We start from the raw sequence: 23444 nt of genomic DNA, 5'->3' as shown, positions 1-23444 counted from the left end.
CCTGCCGCGTGGAGGCCTTCGGAAAACAGGAGGCGTACGCCCGCGAAACGTACAGGCGGTCGATTCTGGACGCTCCGACCCCAGGCCTCACGAAGGTGAAGGCGATGGAGTCGGGATGGAGAGTCCGCCAGACGTCCACCAGGTCGAAGGACTTGACCAAGTCCCCCAACCTCTTCCCCGACGCGCAGCCAGTGCGGGTACCGCCGTGGTCCCTGCCCTCGAGGACGCAGTTAAAATCTCCCCCGAGGACGACGCACTGGTTCTCGTCGATGGAAGCCAGATGAGCGGACAGTTCTTCGAAGAAGCTCGCTTGCCTCGGCCCGGCCAGGGGAGCGTATACGTTCACCAAGTGAAGCACCGCGCCCCCCAGCCGAACCGTCAGGTGAAGCAAACGGCCTGGCACCGGCTCCCTGACCCCCAAGATCTCGGGCTGAAAACGCGGGGCCAACAGGATAGCCACCCCGCCAGATCTGCGGGTGAGGTGACTCATGTAGACCCCCCCTCGCCACTCCAGGAGCCAGGTGGCTTCGTCTCCCGGGGTAGTGTGGGTTTCTTGCAGGAAGCACACCGCATACCTCCCGTCCCGAAGGACCGAGAGGGTCTGGAATCTGCGCTGTGACTCCCTGCTGCCGTTGATGTTGAGGCTGGCTATAGTAGTCTCCATGTCGGAAGCATTGTGCTACCACCGCCAGTACAGTTAAAAACAAATACAATTACTGGGAGGACGAGGGAGGGGCACAGGAGTCCCTCGCCCTCACCAGGAGTGCCCCCAGGAAGTTCCTGACGCGCTTTCGCTCGTTGACGTCGAGCCCAGGCGCCTGGCGAGCAGCGTGGGCCGACCAATAAACTTTCTCAAAAGAGCTCCAGCGGTCGAGCGCCAGTTGGGCTCTATCCCGGCGACCTCGAGTTTCCTCGACAAATTCCCGGAGTTCCTCGAGGGGGATGAGGGGGAGATCGGCGGGGGGCACCTGGGACTCAAAAACGTCACTGCAGACGGAGTCCGCGTCGTCCCCGGTGTCCGCCACCGATCCCGAACCCTCCTCCGGGAGGTCGCCCTCGGTCGCCGACCCCTCCCCCACCGAGAGGATGGGGGCTGGTCCGGCGCCGCCAACAGGCCTCGAACCCCCGGCGACCCCACCCCCAGGGTCACCGGCGGTACCTTCCTCGGCGCACCCCGTCCCGGAACGCCCCGAGTTCGGGTCGTCGGGCGGCGGAGGCTCGGGGCCCCGCTCTCCTCCCGACACCGGGACGCCTGGCTCCTCGGGGAAAAGGTCATCCCCCAGGAAAAGATCGTCCCCCAGGGCCAAGGCTCCCGGAAAAACAGTCTGGGAGGGAGGAGCAGGGATAACACCTACCTCCCCTCCGCCGCTCGGCGACCCAGTAAAGGGTCCTTTGTCGACGCCCGCACCGCGGCCCTCGTCGTCGTTGTTGGGCAGGTCAGGCCGCGGTGCGGGATCGTTGGGGGGTCCCGTGGGCCCGTCCCCTGGAGAGGGGCAGCGCCGCCGGCGCGCTGCAGGACTGTCTCTCCCCTCCAAGGGCCAGCCCCTCTTCCCCAGAGAGACAGGGGGGGATTTATGGGCCTTCCCCTCCCCGCCCGCCTTGGTGGTCATGGGGCCTGAAGCCCCTCCCCCCAGCCTTTCCCGGAATACGATTGGCTGGGGGAAGGCAGGGGGCGTGGCCAGGGTGGGGAGGGTCAGCTGTGTCACTTCCTGCCCCGCCCCTGGTTTATCAGGTGACGGCGGGCGGGGCAGGGGCCCAGTTTCCTCTCCGGGGCCCGGAGACACGGTGGCTGCGGGAGGTCGGGCAATGGTGGTCCCCCCCAGGTTAGTGCCAGGGTGTGGCTGGGCGGGGCAGGGCTCGGGCTCGGGCTCGGGCTCAGGGTCCCCCGGGCCAGGTGTTGCAGCGCCCGGGGCGGGCGTCGCAGCCCCAGGGGTTTCTCCATCGGGGCGGGGGGTAGACGTGGGGTCAGGGTCGGGTACGGGTCCGGGGGTTTGGGGGTCAGGGTTCCCGCGCCGGGGCGACGCTGGCACGGCCGCAGGGGCATCGTCGTGCCGGGGCGGGGCAGGTCGTGGGCTGGGTGTCGGGGATGGGGATAGGGTGGTCTCCCCGTGGGCGGGCCTGACGCGTCGCGCCTTCCTGAGCGCCTTCCGGCCGGCTGGACGCTCACCCCCCTCCCTGCCGGAGGCTGGAGGATCGGAAGCCTCCGGCTCAGGCTCCGGTGCCGGGGCCTGTGGTGTTGACTTTGGGGGAGGGGGAGTGGGCGCGGCGGCACCACCGTCAGCCGTTGGCGAGGGCTGGGCGGCCTTCTGGGTGGGGCAGTTTCTTCTAATGTGCCCCACCTCGCGGCACAGGTGGCACCGCACGCCGTCCGCCGTCCAGAAGGCGCGGTAGGCCGCGCCCTCGTGGAGGAGGGTAAAGGAGCCCTCCGTGACCTCCTCCCGGGCCAGGCAAATAAACACCTGGCGACGGAAGGAGTAGATGTGCCGGAGGGCGGGGTCCCTCAGACCGAGCAGGAGCGGCTGGATCCCTGACCGGATCTCCCCCAAGGTGGTGAGGTGGGGGAGAAGGAGCTCGCTGGCAATAAAGGGCGGGACGTTGGAGATCACGACCCTCTGGGCCGTGACCTCCAGAGGGTCGACGGGCAAATGCGTCCCGCCCACAGCGAGCCCCCTCTCCACGGCCAGGTGGACCGCCTGCTCGGTCTTTAGGAAAAATACGGCCTTCCCGTACATCCGGGCCGCAGCGACTATGGCCAGTGGGCCGACCACACTAGCCATAGCCTTGCTGCAGGCCTCGATGCTCATATTGGGGTGGGGATAGGCCTTGACCCCCAGGCGTTTGGTCAGGTGCCTGAAGGGGGTGTGGTTCGCAGCCGGGGCTGGGCCAGCCGAGCCTAAGGCAGCGGCTACCCCGGCGTAGGTGCGGCTGGGCCCCGCGACCTTCGGGCTCGCCATCCTCTGCTGCCGGTGGTGGAGTCGGTCCTCTGGCAGCGGCAGTGGTGGAGGTCGCAGGGAGGGCCCCAGGCAGCGACGGTGGAGACCTGCCTCAGGTGACAACAGCGGTGGAGGCAGGCCTCAGGCGAGTCCCAGGTAGGCCCTCGGTCGCAGCGGTGTGGGGCAGACCTGTTAGGGAGGGTCCCCAAGGCAAGTCCCAGGCAGCCCCAAAATCAAGTCCCAGGCAGCAGATGTAGAGGCAGGCCTCAGGCAACAGCAGTGGTGGAAGGCAGGCCTCCGGCAAGTCCTGGGCAGTTCCTCGGTTGCAGCTGTGGTGGGGGGCAGGCCTGTTGGGGAGGGTCCCCAAGGAAAGTCCCAGCCAGCCCCAAACCCGAGCCCAAGGCAGCAGTGGTGGAGGTAGGCCTCAGGCAACAGCAGCAGCGGTGGTGGTGGAGGTCCTGGGGAGGGGCCCCAAGGCGAGTCCCAGGCAGCAAAGGCAGAGGCAGGCCCCGGGCAGCAGCAGCAGTAGAGGCAGGCCTCTCCTCAGGCCACAGCAGCAGCAGTGGTGGTGGTGGTGGAGGTCCTGGGGAGGGGCCCCAAGGCGAGTCCCAGGCAGCAAAGGCAGAGGCAGGCCCCGGGCAGCAGCAGCAGTAGAGGCAGGCCTTTCCTCAGGCCACAGCAGCAGCAGTGGTGGTGGTGGAGGTCCTGGGGAGGGGCCCCAAGGCGAGTCCCAGGCAGCAAAGGCGGAGGCAGGCCCCGGGCAGCAGCAGCAGTAGAGGCAGGCCTCTCCTCAGGCCACAGCAGCAGCAGTGGTGGTGGTGGAGGTCCTGGGGAGGGGCCCCAAGGCGAGTCCCAGGCAGCAAAGGCAGAGGCAGGCCTCAGGCAGCAGCAGCAGAGGCAGGCCTCTCCAAAGTCCCAGGCAGCAGCAGGGAGGCAGGCCCCAAGCAGCAACAGGAACAGTCCTTGCACGTGTGCGCACACAGAGAGTCACAGTCCCACACTGATCCGATATCTCCACACAATGGGGGGGAAAAACACCCGAGTGACCAGTGACAAGCACTGCCCTTCACATCAAAGGGCAATGCTGTGTGATACATTCCTGTTCTTATCTGTCAGCCAGGGCTCCCTGATTGGATCAGATTAACAACCCCAATCAGGGAATTTATATTCTATGAGGTCCACCTGGCTGATCTTGTTAAAGTCATTACAGATTGTTGAGCTTTCAAAAGTTCCACAGGTCCCAAACAGCCTCAGGTCTGGTCAAAGCCCAATATTTGGGACACACCAAGAAGGGAACCGTTAGTAATAAAGAGCTGGTCATCATTCAGCTTCTGTTGTAAAATTACAGAGTTCACATCATACCTAACATTATTAATGCAGTTTGGCAAATTTCTTGCCGAGTAATGAGGAGAGTTTGACATGAAAACAAAAAGATGTCTCCATCTGTGGTACACCAGTTGAAAACCAGATATAAATCTTATTATTTCATTGAAGTGAGGCATAAAGATGCAACTGATAGATTGCTTACTGTTACTTACTGTGGATGTGTAATATAAATATTATATATAGTGTACAATATAATACAAATATATGAATGTAAACATCAAATTTATACTCAATGTGTGAACAGTATGTGGTATCTAATGCAAAAAATGACCCAATAATCCAATAGAGAAGCAGGTCAGAGCAGGGCACTTACTGGGAGTATGGTTAATAACTGCCCGTTCCTCACCAAAAGTTAAAAATTAATAAGTTAGAACTATCTCAGTGTTCAGCCCAATTTCCAGTAGGGGCTGGAGGTTGCCCATGCCTTGCCCATTTTCCATTGACAAACAGATAAAAATCTGTCAGGTTTCAGCCAAGAGGCTGCATCACATCCTGGTCAGTTTGTTCTGTGCACAGTAGAACTGCAACACATTGATTTTGTCATTTCATTCCTGGGGAGCCCAGTCAATGGAGCTCAAACTGCTCCCTTTGGGAATATAGGAGCCCCCATACTCAATGGGTGGTTTCTCCAAAGGGCTCATAGTTGATTAAGTGGCCTCCAGGTTGAGGGGACACATTGAATGAGTTTGGTGTCTTTGTAGCATTGAGCACTAAGCCTCACTAGAAAATCTCTCACACCTAAAGTTTCCAGACTGTGTTTTCTCTCCCTGACCAACTCTAGATCAGGGAGAACTCTGGGTTGGTTACTGTTCCACAGTTACAGCTGGTGCTGATATCCCCATGCTCAGTCCAATCACAAAGATTCACTGGTCTCAAGCAAGCACGTTTTTAGAGATACTGGAGGAGCAAATGTTCTGGGGCAATGTTTAATTAAAAGCTAATAGGGCAGCTCAGGATTGTTAACCCTCTGACTGCTTCTTTTATATAATTAAAACACAGATGGCTGAAATTACCTAATATTTGTGAGACTGATACATCATATCTCATACAAAATGCAAAACAACTTCTACACTGGCTATTTGCTGTAGATGGAGAAGGTGTAAGAATGGAACAGACACTAGCAGATGGAATTCCCAAGCTTTGGGAGACGTTATTGAATGGAATTGGATTTTTGATTTGCTTTGATACATTTCCAGTATGATCCTGACATTGGCTTCTCAACCAGGAAGAGCATTATCAACCCAATGTTGGTCATTGATTTGTACTTCATGGCAGAATTTGCAAAAGAGTGTGGCGAGTATTCCTGCTTCATCCCCCTCATTCCCCCTTGCTCCAGCCTCAGGCCCCTACCCCTGCCTCATCACCCCCAGCCCTGCCTCATTCTCCCTCACTCCTGCCTCATTCTCCCTCGCTCCTGCCTCATCTCCCCCTATTCCTGTCTCATCTTCCCCACTCCTGCCTCATCTCCCCCCATTCCTGTCTCATCCCCCCCCATTCCTGTCTCATCCCCCCCCACTCCTGTCTCATTCCCTCCAACTCCTGCTTCATCTTCCCCACTCCTGTCTCATTCTCCCCCACTCCTGCCTCATCCCCCCCACTCCTGCCTCATTCTCCCCCCACTCCTGTCTCATTACCCCCCCCCACACCTGCCTCACCCCTCCCCCACTCCTGCCTCATTCCCCCTCACCTTCACTTTGGTCCCCCCACTGCTACTTTGTCCCCCTTACTCCTGCCTTATCCCTCCCAGTCCTGCCTCCTCCTCTCATTCCCAGCTCTTCCCCCTGACTCCTGCCTTGTCCCTTCACTCCTGCCTCATTGCCCTCACTCCTGCCTTGTCCCCATCACTCCTCCCCCCACAGGGACCATCCTTTAAAAATTTGCTAAAATTGAAAATTGCTTGTTGTTGCTGGCAACAATAGTTACTGAAACAGTCGTTGGGAACCCATCACTCAACAACCGAATCAAACACCTCATGGCACTTGACTACAAAGTAACAGAGACATAGAGGAAGAAATTAGGGCAAATGTTCCAAAGTTTATTCCGAGAGAGATTTTAAGGAGCAGCTGAATGGAGAAAAGCAGAGTAGATGAGAGCAGAGATTTACAGAGGGAATGCCAGAGTTAGAATAGGACGTAATTCAGAATGGAAGGGGCTAAGAGAGGAATCAGGCCCCTCATTTACTGTGCCTGGTGTAGGAGTTGCCTGCCACACCATCGTTGCCGGGACAACAGTACCTATAAAACAGGTAGGGACTGAGTGTGAGGCATGCTCCAGAAATGGCCTTCCCTGCTCTGGGAAGGCAAACACAAAGAGAATCTGTGTCACTGTCCTCCCCGAAGTCATATCAAAAGGCATCAACAGTTTTTAGCAAGTCCAAGAGTCTGCATCTATTAATAACAGCCATAAGACTGGACTCTGCTGTGTGAAATGTAACATTGTGAAGCCAGTGAGGGGTGGCCATGTTTTTCTCAGTCTGTAGGAACACGCAATACCCAGGCCACACTGGGTGAGAGGGAATTACAAAGTCTGTGTGAAGAGCAGCTCGATCACTGTCTGTGCTCCTCTAACACCATCCTCTGTTTCCCTTTCAGGTGTGGCTGCCAGCTCTGCTTATGGCAGTAAGTATAATCAGGCCATCTTCCCCCCAAACCCCACTTCCCTCTTTCTCATTCCCATTTACATCTCTTTGTTTTCCTACCAAAGGTCATTTTCAATGTTTTGTTTAGACTCTGCCTGTTCTGGTCTGCATGTTGTTTTTTTGTTTGCCGCACTTCTGGAAAAGTTTTTCCACAGTTTTTAGCCTAAATTGATGTTTGAAAAAAGGGGGCTTGGGGGAGGGACAAGTATCATTTAAAATGACACATCCGTATACTAGGGTTCCAGAAGATTCTTGATTTTTTTTTCTCTAATGTATTTTAATCTATTTTTGCTTACTGCTGTTCCCTGTGGTTTGCCAGGAGGGGTCTGGGTTCTGCCATAGATTCAGTTCCAGTTACACTGGAAGCAAAATTCAGCCTCGACCCCATGACTCCATTCAACATCAACAACTGCATCCAGATTTGATTCCTGAGTTACACAATGTAGACGTCACATGATGCTGACAAGACCAGTATTTGTTGCCTGTCCCTGCCTGCCCTTGAACTGAAGTGGCTTGCTAAAGACAGGGGGCAGTAACGAGTCAATCACACAGCTATGTATCTGGAGCCCCATGTAGACCAGACAGGTAAAGGACGGCAGGTTTCCTTCCCTAAAGGGCATTGGTGAACCACTGGAGTGACCACCATTTGGTAAAACATCCCAAGGCATTTTACTGCAAGAAATGGAATGCCTTTCAGGAAACAGGGGCATAGCATGGGGAGGGGACATGAAGGAACAGCCGAAGAAGGCAAGTTTTGAAGAGGTCTTCAAGGGTCGAGAGAACTTACTGGTAGCATCCCAGGGTACAAGAATCAACGAGGGTAAAGGATTTGTCACAGGTAATGGAGCAGAGACATGAGGACTACGAGCTTATAACGGAGCCTGGGTAAGAGAGGGAGTTCCCTTTGTTTTGTTTTGTCATTGTTTCAGACATCCATTCTCACCGCTGCCAAGGTGTGATCTGAAGAAACACGGAACCTTCCCACTGTTTATTGGGTGTTGATCTTAGTGGGAAATGCTCAAATAACCTTAGGCCACTTAGTGGGAGTAAGTTAAAGACTCCCAGCTCCATCCCTGAACACTACCTGGAGACCCTCAGGCAGGGAATTGTCCAGCTTGGGTAATGAATAGGATGGGATCAGCGCAGGCTCTTTTGATAATCTCTACTTTACCAACCCTCACAGCCCATAGGATCCCATAGATAGTGGCCTCATGGAGACACAGCCCATTTGATGGTTGAACATGGTGTGGGGATGGTGGTGGTGGAATGGACGGAAATTCTTTTGAAGTTAGAAAAGCAGTGCATTTTTTCCCAGGGTGAATAATAAAAGGATTCACCTTCCTCAATGTGCAAGCTTCAGACACTTCCTCCTCAACCCATCAGAAATGGGATTTCTTTACTAACCTCCAGAAGTTAAAAACAGGAAATTCTGCAAAGGCCAAGTTGAGTTCGGGAAGTACAGATGACCATAGCTATTAATTAGGGACAGGAGTAGGCCGTTCAACTCCTCAATCCTGTTCTACCATTCAATAATCTCCTGACTGTTCTCCTCTTTTAAAGTCCTTGTTGCCTACATTGAATTTTTACATTTGTAACACACACAGTTTTAGGTTTGCATGAGGTGAGCTTACATAGCAGGGGGGCAGAAGGAAAGGTTTTGAGGATTTATCACCAATACTCCTCGATTGACAAGACGTTCAATAGTTGCAACGATCCAAGATGCTCATATTTTCTTGGACCAATTCGCTGATTCTAAATCTGTGATTTGCTGAGAACCTGTCACTTGCTGTTGTTGGGGTCCGTCCTAAGCCAACAACCTCAGAACAGTACACAAAGTCTTTACTGCTTTCAGTATAGGACCTTAAAGAGTGACACTCTCCCCAGTGTGCATCAAGGAGACAAAAGCAGATGCCAAAGGTAGAATCGATCACTCTAAAAGAAGTGGATGGTTCAAATCGCTTAGGTCCCTTAACAGACGCATCAGCGAGCTTGTAGGGGCTTAGATTTAATGTAATTCGTAAAAGTATTAGAAGGCGGCTGAGGAGATTATTTTTCATCCAGAGGGCAGCGGAGATTTGGAACTCATTACCTGAATGTCAGGGCGGAAATATATATCACATTTAGAACATTTTTGCATGTACCCTTTAAGTGCAGTAACTTACAGGGATTTAGAAAAAGCAGTCTGAGACCCTTTACAAATGGCCATGCTTTGTGCTGTAAACTTTCAATGCTTCTTGCATGCAATGGTGGGAACAGGGTGTAAAGGAATACGACTAGAATGGAAAGTCAAGAAAGAATGCTTGAATCAGGATGGGGGAGAGGTTCCATCAATTATGTTGGGTTAAGGAATACATTGCAGAGTCTGGACCAATAGATAGACATATGCACAGAGACAGATACATACACACACAGATACATACACACACAGATACAGACACACAGACATGTACAGATACACGCACATACAGAGACAAATACAGATACACACAAACATATGCAGAAACACACACAGACAGACACAGGCACAGACATACAGATCCACGCACACACACAGACAAATACAGCTACATACACAGAGACAGACATATGCAGATACAGACACACACATACACAGAAATACACACACATACAGATACAGACACACACACACATGCACGTACACAAACACACACACTTGGACACATACAAACACAGGCAGATATAGACACACATACATACACATGTTCACACATTCTCGATGGAAGCAATGTCTAATGCTTTCAAACTGACCACAGGCTGTATAACCTAGGTGATTCTGTGCAGCTAAATGTTTCCTTTGTTTTTGTACATACACAGTTGTCCAGAAATCACGGGCAGTGATTCCATCCTTGGCAGCTGCCTCCCAGAAGCCACAGAAAGTGTCAGGTACTGTCACCATCTCCGAGTTTCCCACTAGAGAGTAGCTCAGTTAGAGAATAAAAACAAGAATGAGATCTAGAACAAGAATGGGCTGCTGTTTGAATGGTCACAAAAATGTGGAGGTAAAACCAATGAAATGATGTCTGAACTGTGATTTCCAATTTATTTTTAAATAAAATATGACATTGGTGACAATATCTGAAGATAGAGTCAACCATCACTTCAAGGATAGCATCCACAGAAGCAGAGAAAGATCTCACCGCGGCAAAGATCATTCGGGCCTTTCTTACACAACGATACTCAACAATGGAGCAAATTCTCCCAGTTGTAAGGATTTCATTTATTCGGGGGATACCTCAGGTGTTAAGGTCAAGGAACATGCTCAGCTCAGAGTTTCTGGGTGGAGGAGGAGCTCGTCATGAGTTTACTAAAACAAGAGAGACCCCGAGCTCATTTCTTAACTCAACCTTCACATATTTAAGACATCAAGAATGTGAGAATCTTAACACTGGATTACCTGGCTCACCATTTAATCAAGTTGGGTTCATATGAATGATCACAATGAGAGTACCTGTATTTAGGCAATGAGCCTTCAGGTGGAGGTCTCACTGTGCACAACAGTTTAGAACTGATTGTATCCATGGTTAAAGCATAAAACTGTTATAAATTGAACAGAAGGTGCCATTGCCTCCAGGGACTGTACAGCCTGTACTAAGTGAAGTTTTAGTATATCAGAACCAAAGAACTAGGAGCTGGAATGGACTCCCACCCCCTCAATATGGTCATGGCTGGCCTTCAGCCTCAGCCCTACCTCTCCCAATATCCTCACAGGCCAAGCATTTTCCTGTTATAGCCTTAAACCTTCTCAATGATGGAGCATCTTTATCCTTCAGGAGAAAATTCTGAAGATTCACAACCTTTTCATTGAAGAATCTGCGGCCTATCTCCATCATAAATGATCAAGTCTTTATCTCAAGATTATGCTCCCGTGTTTTATATTCCCCGGCCTCTCCCTTTTTAAAAAAAAATTCACTCACAGATCCTGGGCGTTGCTGGCTAGGCAAGTATTTATAGCTTTCCCTGGAGAAGATATTGGTGATTACCTTCTTGAGAACTCCTGTGCCTGAGGTACAGGAAATATCCTGGCGCCATTACTTTGTGAACCACCAACCTGTTGCTATCAGTTTAAAAGGAAAGTTTGGGAGATTTGTAGCTCGGGTGCTCGTTGTTGTGGTTCTGTTCACCGAGCTGGGAATTTGTCTTGCAAATGTTTCGTCCCCTGTCTAGGTGACATCCTCAGTGCTTGGGAACCTCCTGTGAAGCGCTTCTGTGCTGTTTCCTCCGGCATTCCACCTCCATCGACAAAACCCTAGCCAAAGAAACAATAGCCAACCTGCTGGACAGACATAACAGACAACAGGACGTTGAACCTATCAACAAAGATGGCATACTTAAACTACTGGACTTGTGCCTCACAACACACTTCACATTCAACAACCAAATATACGAACAAATCAACGGAACACCCATGGGCTCACCGATCTCTGGACTCATAGCAGAAGCAGTAATGCAAAGAGTAGAACAAACAGTCTTACCACAAATTCAACCCAAACTCTGGGTCAGATACGTGGATGACACCTTTGTAATAATTAAAAACACAGAAATAGATAACACACACCAGATCATCAACACCACACTCACAGGAATCCGATTCACTAGAGAGGAAGAAAAGGACAACCAACTCCCATTCCTAGACGTGATGGTACAGAGAACACCGAACGGAGAATTCACCACAAAGGTTTACAGGAAAGCCACACACACAGACCAAGTCCTAAACTATGAAAGCAACCACCCCAACACACACAAACGAAGTTGCATCAAGACACTATTCAAAAGGGCCACAACACACTGCAGCACACCAGAACTACAAAAAGAGGAAGAGGAACACCTATACAAGGTATTCGCCAAAAACGGATACCCTCGCAATTTCATCAACAGATGCCTAAGGGAGAGACAACGGAACGAGGACATGCTGCAACCCAAAGGACTAGCCACACTACCATACATCAGGAGCATTTCCGAACTGACAGCCAGACTACTGCGACCACTAGGACTCATAACAGCACACAAACCAACAGCCACTCTCAGACAACAACTCACCAGAACGAAGGACCCGATACCCAACATGAACAAAACCAATGTAGTGTACAAAGTCCCATGCAAGGACTGCACAAAACACTACACCAGACAAACAGGAAGACAGCTAACGATCCGTATCTATGAACACCAACTAGCCACGAAACGACACAACCAGCTATCCTTAGTAGCCACACACACAGACGACAAGCAACATGAATTTGACTGGGACAACACTACCATTATAGGGCAAGCCAAACAGAGAACAGCCAGGGAATTCCTAGAGGCATGGCACTCATCCACAGACTCTATCAACAAACACATCGACCTGGACCCAATATACCGGCCACTACAGCGGACAGCTCGAACTGACAACTGGAAGCGGCAGAGACAGGCCACTATAAATGCCGGAGGAAACAGCACAGAAGTGCTTCACAGGAGGCTCCCAAACACTGAGGATGTCACCTAGACAGGGGACGAAACGTTTGCAAGACAAATTCCCAGCTCGGCGAACAGAACCACAACAGTTTAAAAGGAAATATGCTTTCGGGAATAAAACCTTTTAAGCCCCTTCAGAATCCTCTGGGTTTCAATGAGATCATCTCTTATTCTTCTCAACTATAGTCAAAACAGTGCCAATATACTCCCTATCTCATCCTACTCATCCCAGGAACCATCTAAAGATCTTTCGCTGTATTGCTTCCAATTCAAGTACGGAGACTGAAACTGCACACAGTATTCCCATCTGGTATCACCAAAGCCCTGTACAATTGTAGCAGCATGTCCTAATTTTAGATATACAATCCCTCACAATAAAGACCACTGACACCAGAAGGGGCTTCAAATACAACCAGAATCCACGAGTAACCCACAAAACTGTCAGATCATCTCTTGTCACAATGATATGACAGTGCAGGAAGCTAACCAACCCATTTTGCCATGCCAACTCTTTGAAAGTGGTGTAATGTTTTGAGTGCAGTGACTCTTGTGGACTTGAAACTTTAAGTCTGCTTTCCTCTCCACAAATGCTGCCTGACCTGCTGAGTTTCTCCAGCAGTTTCTGTTTTTGTCCCAGCATCCTCTGTTCATTGTTTTATCTTTGAACGAGGTGCCCACTTAAACCTACTCTCTTGTTATAGAACTGTGTGATAGAGTTCATTTGAAACTGATGGTAACATATTGGCTGTTCACAAACATTTCCAACATTTCGTTCAAACTACGACATTGAAAGCATTTTAAAATCTCAAAAATCTGGTTTCGGCTTTGCAGTGGAATTTGTAGCAAAAGAAGTGAGTGCTTCCAGACTCAAGAGAAACCAGAAATGTCAGGTATGAAATAAATCAAGAGGAGTCAGGTCTGAAAACAAAAAAGATTTACAGATACTGTACCTACTCCTAATAATTGGTGTTAAATCAACTCATAGGGTACTAAGTCCCACAGTATGATGTGCATTACCAGTATAGAAGTTACTAACAAAAAAAAATCAAGAAAATAATAGCAGTGAGATTTATGAAGCAAGATGGATTGCAAGTAATATTTTTAAAGCAGAAATGAACATGGCTTGGACATATTACATCCCATTGGAAAACATTGAGTACCCGTGAATCAAAATCAGGTGTATGTAGGAATTAGCTATGGTATTGGAAAGGATCACATTCTAAGGCAGATTACTTATCAGACCCAGAATGAATGTCAGCTTCCATTATTCTAATGAGAATCATGAAAAGCACCACATTAAGAGATGGAAATGTCATCAGTTGGAATCCAGCTCAGCTGTCCAACTCACATCTCTTGTCGGTTTGCCTGAGAAAGATGTCTAGCAGCCCTTTTCTGTTAATAAAGCATGTTACCATTCTGTTACAGACCTTATTATTTCAAGAAGTTACTGAAATGCTTGTCCTCTTTGTTCTCCAATAAATTTACAAATCGTTCGCAAAGATCCATGTCACGGTGATGCAACTGTGAATGGAATAGTGAAGCAATTGTAATCTTGAATGTAAAGTGACAGTCTTGGTGACATTAGGGAAAGAGCCCATCAATAGCATTGATTTTTTTAAAAAGAAAGACTTAAGTAATTTTCCTTAATGCAGATTGATTCACAAAGCCAGAGGAAAGAAAGTTCTAATGGTGGTGTACAGTTCCTTTCACTTAGAACTGGGACTGAGCATTCCTTTAACGTGTGCTGTATTTTCTGGTACGATTGTTCAGAAAAGGCAGATTGTGCTAAACAATGGAAGACTGGTAATAGTGGTTAATGTGTGTTATCCACATTTGAATTAAGACTTAGTCAGTGTTGGTGCCATTGTTACTCTCTCTCTCTCTCTCTCTATAGCAAACATAATATGAATTTTCAAATGAGATATTAATTAGAGAAGTGTAGTCAATTATGAAGAGCACAAAGTGACTTCAGAAATATTTGGATTAATAAATATTTTGGGCAGACAGCTGTCAGATGAAACTTATTCCAAAGAACTGTGAGGTGGCGCATTTTAAAAGGAAAAATAAGCTCAAGGTAATGACAGTGAATATTTTTAAAAAGGCCCTAGATAGACTGATTTGGATTTTTCCAGCTCTTAAAAGTGAGGGAATAAATCGATAACTCTTTAATAATACATCGCATTAAGTTTTACAACATAGGGGAATTGAGTTAGAAATTAAGGGGACAATGTTAAACCAATGAAATTCATTGTTAAGGCGGTCAATGGAATAGTGCGTTATGCTTTGTACAAAGTTATGTTATGGAGAAAATGCAGACAGAAGTGACTAAGATGGTGCCAGGGCTGAGGAGTTTCAGTTTATGAAGGAGAATAGGGAAGCCGAGTTCTTCAGAATAGAACATGTGAAGGTGTGGGTGAAAAGGAAATCTGATCGGTCCAAATGATGTACAAAGGTAAAAATCATACAATGCCAGGTTATGGTTCAACAGGTTTATTTGGAAGCGCTAGCTTTCAGAGCACTGCTCCTTCATCAGCTGGTTGTGAAGTACTGATGAAGGAGCAGCGCTCCGAAAGCTAGTGTTTCCAAACAAACCTGTTGGATTATAAGCTGGTGTTGTGTGATTTTTAACTTTGTTCACCCCAGTCCAACACCGGCTCCTCCAGTGTCATGACTCCAAATGATGAGTGGTTTTGATGAAATAAACTCGCATTGATTGGTGAGTGGATGACACAAGCAGAAATTTAAATTATACAGCAAAAGATCAAAAAGGGCAGGTCAAGACTATCTTGTTGGTAAGTGGACATGGAAACAATGGTAGAAAGACAATTCACAACATCACTTTGCAAAGCGAAATGGGTAACTAGTTCAGAAAGGATAAACATTGAGGGAAAAGAGGGAATTGAGGGAAACACTTTGAGATGCTTCTTTTACTTATTCCTGCTGTAGACTAGGGATAGAAACATGAATAAAGGCCATTGATTTTCCTGCCACTTGAGTCAATCACTGGTGATACTCTGATCAGTTTTCTAAGAATAGTGTCACCAATGTGTGCACCAACCCACAACTGATCCACTTACTGTCGTGTTTGATGTGTGTGGTGTAATTTCTATAGTGAATAGTTAAACATTGAGTCATACTGAATAGTACAATTCTTCCAATGAAACCAGAAACCCTCAGAAATAAACATGTAAGTTAACAGTTAGGTTCTTTAATCAATTTTTTTCTCAGGTCGTTCTGCTCACTAATCTGTTGTTTTCCTGCTTTCGTAAAAGGAGAAACTAATCTACATCTTGATAAAGGAGTTAAGAGCAGTAAGTCTTTAAAACTTAACAGAAGTTTTAGCTTAGACCAACAGCTAGAATGGCAATCACTGGCAGACTGGGAGTATGGGTTACAGTTGTCTCTAGTACCAACATGAATTGGTTTTAAAACAAAACCATTAGACTACACATCTTCCTTCAAGACTAGTTACATTCCTCTCTCTGTTGATATCAGTATTCTCTCCCTTTTAACATTACTCATTATTTAAGAATACAGTCTATTTATCTGTAGCTCTAATGATTGAAACAAATTAGTTTGTAATGTGGATTCTGTAATCTGAAACAACCTCTCATTGTGCTTGTGTTCCTGTTGAAGGCCCTATACCAACTCCTCAGCGAGAAATTAAGAAGGGTGAGTTTATAATTGTAATTAGTTACTATTAGAATTTGAAGCCCCATAGCAGTAGTTATTAGTTATGAACAAACTCCTGGTGATACCTGTGCCCATTTATTGAATGTAAAGCGCTAGTTGAGATCCCTTCCTGTAGAATTGGTTCCCTGTGTAGATCATAACCACTTGTCACAGTTTATTTTCTGACCATTTCTCCCCTCCTTCCTGAGGTGGTGATCAGTCCTACACATACTGTCAGTCTTGGTCATTGTATGGAAGTCAGATAGGGAGGGTCATCAGACAATTCCATCACGGACGCTATCACCGTCAAGCCCAATTCTCTCCTAGCCGGAAGCTCTCTCTTAGTGGAGCTTGCCCAGCTCTAAGGCACTGGCTGCAGTTAGTCAGCTGCATTGTGCAGGCCACATTCCACACGCCTGACACAAGGTGTGTAAGATAAACTCTATACTCTGAGCTTCATCACAGCCAGCAGTTACGAGGAGGGCACAGGATGTCCTCAAAGTCTCCCTTAAAAAAATGTAACACCCCCACCAACTTGTGGGAGTCCCTTGCCCAAGAGTATGGAAGCTGGGAAGAAGCATCAGCGAAAATGCCAACCATCTTGGGCATGTCAGGCAGGGCCAGGTGGAGACTAAGCACAGGCGGGGAAGGACCGAGCAAAGATCTGAACATCCTACCCATCGGCCTCTTCAAACACCACCTTCCCCGTCCCTGGCAGCTGGGATGTGGAACTCTGTGCTTCCTGTTAGAAGGCCAGAGCAATAAATGTGGCTGAGATACAATTCTGCAAGTGAAGCAACCTCACAAAATGGCAGGTAGTTCAGCGCCCTGAACTCTTTGCTAGCTTTGTGCCGGTAAGTTATACATCCAAGATTAAGTTCAGTGTGTAATGCTCAAATAGCCCTTGTATACTCTGCAAACCATTAACATTGTAGTCTAAAGGCCAAAGCCTTCTGATCCCTGCTACACCATGGTGGCGGATTGTTTTGGTATCATCTAGTGTTAATAACATGATCATGTAATGAAGTGTGTGCTATAAGACTTGTCATCAGTTAAATTGACAACATGGACAGTACTAATTACTGACAGCACTGGTGATCTGTAGCTAGTGCTGATTTGTGTAAGGTACACTTCCTGAGACACTTACACTTTGCAAAATATTGATCTGAAAATAACTGAAGGATTAAAAAGAAGTATCCCATTCACTCCAAATTATTTTATTGGGATTCTTTACTATAAATATCTTATGGTAATATAGTAACTTGCGACGAGAAAGACTGCTGTTATGAGTGGGACAATATTACCAGAATGGAAATGCTTTTCTCTTGTTGGTTCACCTTTGCAAGTCTGAAAAAAAAAGCATTTGTCAGATGTCAAAGTTAAATAATCTACCGATAGAGTCTTCAATCTGACAGCTGTCTGTCCCATTGTACCTGTAACATGGTTCACTGTTTGCTCACAAGGAGGACCCATCTCAGTGCAAGGACAAGGAGTCAACAAAGGTAAGTTTATAACTTGAGTTACTAGCAATGACCTGTGATAATTGCATTGATTGCTATTTCAGAAATACAAGTTTTTAATAGCCTAGAGTGCTCTTGAAAGTATTGAGGCCTAACAGACTTGGAACTAGTGGTACATCCACTCAAATATAAACCTGATAACAGATGTTTCAGTTAAGTGAATGAGAATGGGAGATTTACTTGCTATAACTGTTAATGGATTCATTTCCTTTTGAAATCCCTCCAAGTGAGTAGTTTTATTGGCAAATTGCAACGTTCAGCAGGTTTCCTACCATGCGGTACTCCTCCTCTGGGTATATATCTCATGACTTCCTATTACTTCCAGTCACTTTGTATTCAGCTGGTAAGATGTGTGCACACATTTAACATGCCGAGTCTCACTCTCCCAGAGGAATGTTTATCTTCTACACAATATCCCACCTAATGATCTGATTCTGAGCAGTCACTGCCACAGGGAATCTCAACAGACTCACAGCCCGTCTAGTCATGAAGACCTCTGACATTATATATGAGAAAACGTCGCTGGACACCCTTCCCTACCAAACCCCGAGGCCGACAATACCATACCCCCCTCGACCTGCCAACAGTAAACAAGTTTACCATTCATGCTCATTCCTTGTGTTCAGTCATTTTGCTTGTCTGTAAGTGAAGAAAGAAACTCCTCCCCAGCCTTGCTCTCATTGCTGCACTGGATTGTCTCCACAGAGACTATTGTTCTGGCTTGTTGAATGATCAACATTGATATACGACATGAGAAGGTCAGGGCTTACACTATGAGTAATGAAGGGAGGGGATGCAGGACATTGCTGTACGTTGTCCCCGGAGACACACTCATTGACAAATTAATCCATCGTTCTCAGATTCTGCCCTGCCTCAAGCCCTCGCTGACAATATGAATGTTTTGCACGAGCTCTGGTACTCGCATAATGAGCAGCAATTTTCCTCAGGTATGCAGACTGACTATTCCTGTGTTTTACAAACCTAACACAGTGAGTTATTGATACCGGGCAGGCTGAGAGCATTTTCCAAGACAGCCTTGGTTGACTTCATAGATAGGTTCATGAAACATTATAAATTAAACATGTAAACTACTCTAATAGGGAGACTAGATCTGGAATATTTATTATTATTATTATTATTATTATTATTATTAATAATAATCCGTGTTTTTAAAAATTGATTAGAATGAGAAAAATCATAATGATGGCAATTGGGTCAACAACATTAAAATTATGACTGCACTTTTTATGAAGGTTACAACTAAAGCTCTTCCTAGGAATAAATACCAAAGGTATTAATCCAGCACCATCCTTTCTAGTCGCTGAACTGTCTTCTTTGTGAAGTTGTTGTAGCCTTAGTGTGAACTCGTGGAGTTCCTACTTGAACCAGCCCAGCTCCTTCAGATACACCTTTCTCTGTCCACATTTAAGAGCCATTACACTGGCCGATTTTATGAAGGGAGCAACGCATTCTGAAGAATAATAACAATAGCTTTCATTTATAAACCACCGACAACACAAACATCCCATGGGGTGTCACAAGACAGTTATCAACACAATCTAACCCAGATTCATATGAAGAGATGTTAGATCAGATGTCTGAAATGCTTAACCCAAAAGGTAGGCATGTGAACACTGCAGAGGGAGAGAGGTGCAGGATTTAGGGTCTAAATCTCAGTTCAATGATGGGAAGTGTGGAAGAGAAGGCAGAGAAATCAAGAAGGGTCTAAGTGATGCCGTGCTTAGCTTTTTTGCAAAGCCAGTGGATTGTCCGAGCAAGATTTTAGTCTTGCTGCTTGAGGACCTGAAAAATATAAAATATTTCATCAGAAATGGACCTTTCTGCATCCGCTGAGTTGTCTGATTAAGAACATTCATCTTGAGTGTACAAACTGGAGATATTCATTTGACTTCAGGGACAATTGTGCTTTTTAGTAAGTCATGAAGTACAATGACATACGTTTTAGTAAGTCATGAAGTATAATAGTATATTTTTCATCAGTGTTTGAGAATCCCATGAAGGATGACAGGGTGGACAGTACGTTCATGTAAAGTTCAAGTACAGAAATGAAATTGCCCAATGCCATGTCAAAGCCCAGAAGCTGATTGTGTAATTGCGAATACTTTGTGTCTTATTCTACAAGATTCTCAAGCTTTCCAAGTAGATGCATGGGAGCAGTACTACCTGTAGGTTCCCCTCCAAGCCAGCAACACTGGGACTTGGAAATGTATTGCCATTCTTTCACTGTCGCTGGGTCAAAATCCTGGAACTTCCTTTCAACAGCATCGTGGGTCTACCTGTAACACTTGGGCAGCAATGGTTCAAAAATGCAGCTCACCATCGTCTTCCAAAGGGCATTGGGGAGCAGCCACAGAGGCACACATCCCATGGAAAAATTACAAAAACCTACTGCCTTTCGAGCCTAGCTACCCATTACAGACAGACACGAGCCAAGGTGGTGACTGGGCTCAGCGCTAGTACCCTCCACAGGGACCATCTTTGACCATCACTATCAGGGGGTCCCACTGTCAGCTCACTTTCACTTTTGGCGATTGGTTTAAAAAAAAGCAGGTCATTGAAGTCCACTGAAAACTGGAAGCAATGAATCGGCAGCTGGTTCAACATTGCTCACTTTGCTCCAATACAAGTCAGGTTTATCCACAAAGAACAGCAGGAGAAAACGTCAGGCTCACATTCACAGTAATGTGTGACTGTTAGGGCAGCTTAAGCATTCCTGACATTTACTGCAGCTCATATTGCGTGGATCCCTGAATAATAAGGTATTAAGTGGATGTAACTTGATAAACAAATCAATAGATTAACATTTGGAAAGGTGAAAACAAAGGATATTTAATCTCCTTCTTCAGGTTATTTTCTGCCGAGATATATTTAAAGGATAATTCTACTCATTAATTAATTAAAAAGATCAAACCTTCATTGAAATAAATGGGAACATCCAGACTTCTTAAAAAGCTGCATCTCAAATATTAAATGGAACATTATTTGCAGGGTAAATAAAGGCACTAACCTCTGCTAAATGTTAATGAACCCCAAACCAATTTATGATCTGGAGTACAGGATATTTTTGTGCGGAGATTTGTTCCACAATAACCTAAGCCACCATTTTGGTCTGTGTTCATTAGGATTTAAAGCCAAAGATACAGTACAAACGCTGTGAAATCTGAAACAGAAAACACAGAATGTAGATATAATCTCATTGGCAACTTTTAAAATCAAAACACATTGGGAGCAGATCTTTTTGTTTGGAATTAGCTTTGTTGTACGTTCCCCATCAGTGCTGATGGATGGTCCCAGCACAAACACTATCCTGATGACCTGATTGCCCTCTTGTTTGTATATCAGATTTTCTTCTTTTTGTTAAAACTCCCTTGCAAGTGCAGAATGAACTTCGCTGCACAATCATCTGGGCACTGAATTTAGCAAGAGCCACATAATAATGATCTGTTGTAAATAGATTCATTCTGATGCATGTAAAAAAGTACTCAGCTTCATATTTCCAGTGAGACAAGTACCCAGATTTATCCCTATTAACTGGAGGAACTCCAGAACTTGTAACTGTACTTTTTACAATGCATGCACAGAGTATACAGAAATAATTTAATAATTCATGATATATTGAAAATTAAGAAGAACATTGGAATCTGATTAAATTTGGGTCTGAATTTTGAAATGTACATTCGATACTACCGTTTTCTTTTTGAAAAAGAAACAATTCATCTTAATTTTTAAATTCATGTCTTATTTGCTGACCCCAGCCTTAGTCCAGGAGATCTCTCTGTCCCTGCCTTTGATCCATTACATTCTTTCCTGTTGACTTGGGCGTTGCTGGCAAGGACATCATGTAAATATTTGTTTTAAAATATTTATTAAACCTATTTTTCCGAATCAACCTGTTCAGACATGCTATTGCACATCTCTGGAGCAGGTAGGACTTCAACCCAGACCTCCTAGATCAGGGGTAGGGACATTACCACTGCATCACAAGCAGGCCCCTCAAGGTCAGCATTTATTGCCTGTTCCTAATTGCCCTTGAGCTAAATGGCATCACCGGGCCATTAGGGAGTGAAGTTATGTGTTGCCGTGGGTGTGGAATCACATTACCCCAGGCTTCTGGATTCCTAACCGAATGACATTACCACTACATTCTTTTCATATGCATCTAGCTTTGTCTCTGAAATACATAGATCTCTCATTTTTCCAACAAAGCACACATTGCTGAAGTTCTCAAAATTTCTAACACTCCTCACATTTACAAAGAGATATTTTAAAGGTCCTTAAGAAGGAATGGAATGCAGGGCTGATTGAAACATATTACAGCTTCCATCCCAAATAATGGAGGCTACAATTTCTTTCATCCATACATGAGATGTGGGTGTCATTGGCTTGGTCAGTGTTTATTACCCAGAAGGTTGTTAAGAGTCCCTAGTGAATTTCCTCTGGAGTGCCTCCAAAAAGCTGCTCACAGTTCTCCAGCTGTGGCCTCACCAGCACCTTATATAACTGCAGTAAGACGTCCCTACTCATATTCAACTCCCCCCCTTGAAATCATGGCCAATCTTCCATTAGCCTTCCTGATTACGTACTGTAACTGTGGGCTAGCTTTCTGTGTTTTGTGCACAGGTATCCTCAAGTCCCTTTGTGTTGCAGTTTTCTGCAGCTTTTCTAATTTAAATAATATTGTATTCTATTGTTCTCCCTTCCACATTTTCCCACATTATACTCCATTTGCCATTTTTTGCCCACTTACTAAACCTATTAGCCCCTTTTATTTCTGTAAACATTTTGTGTCCCTCACTCAACCTACTTTTCCACCTTTTTTTGTGTTGTCTGCAAATTTGGCTACAGGACAGTTGCTTTCTTCCTCCAAGGCGTTAATGGATATGGTGAACAGTTGTGGTCCCAGCACTGATCCCGTGGAATCCCACTGGTCACGGGTTGCCAACCTACTAAGGAACCCTATTCATTGTTTTTGGTCCATGAGCCAATTTTCGATCCATGTCAGTATGCTATTTCCAACACCATGGGCTTCTGTCTTCTGACTTAACTTGTCATGAGGTACCTTTTCAAATTCTGGAAGTCCAAATCCAACACATTTACTGGCTTAGCTCTATCCACTCTGGTTGAGACTTGCTTGAAAATCTCTTAATAAATTAGTCACGGATATGATTATGATTTTCCAAATGTTCTGCTATTACTTCTTTAATAATCAATTCCAGTTCTTTTCAATAATAAATATGAAGCTAAATCGCCAATATTTACCAGCTTTTTTGCCCTTTGAACAGGGGGGGTCATATTAGCAGGTTTCCAGTCTTCTGGCTCTTCTCCAGAATCCAAGTATTTTTGGAAAAATTACAACCAATGCATCCACTATCTGTGTAGCAACCTCTGTTAGGGTCCTAGGATGAAAACTATCCAGGCCAATGAATTTATCTGCCTTAGTTTATCTAAATACAGAGGAAACTTGATTATCTGGTATTCAATTATCGGAATATCGGATTATCCGGCAAGATCACAAGGTTCTGATGCTCGGCTAAACTATGTTATCCAGCATTCAATTATCCGGAATTTGATTACCAAACGAAATACTCCCTGCCCGTGACCTTCAGATAACTGAGGTTCCCATGTTCTACTTCTTCGGTGATGGTGATGGTTATTAATTCCTCCCCTGTATTCTTTAGTATTAATGGAATGTTCGAAGGAGCTTTCACAGTAACTACACATGTAAGATATCCGGTTTATTTTATTTCCTCTTGGGATGTGGGTGTCTCTGGCCAGGGCAGCATTGATTGCCCAGAGGGCACT

At 46.3% G+C, this 23444-nt stretch overlaps 1 protein-coding gene across 19 annotated transcripts in view; it reads left to right on the top strand.

Annotated features, from left to right (window-relative positions):
• The window catches only part of LOC140469666 (netrin-G2-like), a 148601-nt gene that overhangs the window by 112551 nt on the left and 12606 nt on the right, over positions 1–23444 (top strand). For 6 of the 19 annotated variants that reach the window (XM_072566400.1, XM_072566391.1, XM_072566388.1 and 3 more), the window contains 6 exons: positions 6911–6937; positions 9793–9861; positions 15702–15740; positions 16066–16101; positions 17565–17603; positions 18482–18568. In XM_072566400.1, the coding sequence (XP_072422501.1) occupies positions 6911–6937; positions 9793–9861; positions 15702–15740; positions 16066–16101; positions 17565–17603; positions 18482–18568 (297 nt within the window). The remainder of the gene's footprint in view (positions 1–6910; positions 6938–9792; positions 9862–15701; positions 15741–16065; positions 16102–17564; positions 17604–18481; positions 18569–23444) is intronic. The other 13 variants (XM_072566403.1, XM_072566396.1, XM_072566397.1 and 10 more) reach the window with 9 other exon arrangements.

This window comes from Chiloscyllium punctatum, chromosome 49 (genome assembly GCF_047496795.1).
Source record: "Chiloscyllium punctatum isolate Juve2018m chromosome 49, sChiPun1.3, whole genome shotgun sequence".
In the NCBI taxonomy this organism is placed as follows: domain Eukaryota; kingdom Metazoa; phylum Chordata; class Chondrichthyes; order Orectolobiformes; family Hemiscylliidae; genus Chiloscyllium; species Chiloscyllium punctatum.
This window is presented reverse-complemented; position numbering and strand designations above follow the sequence as displayed.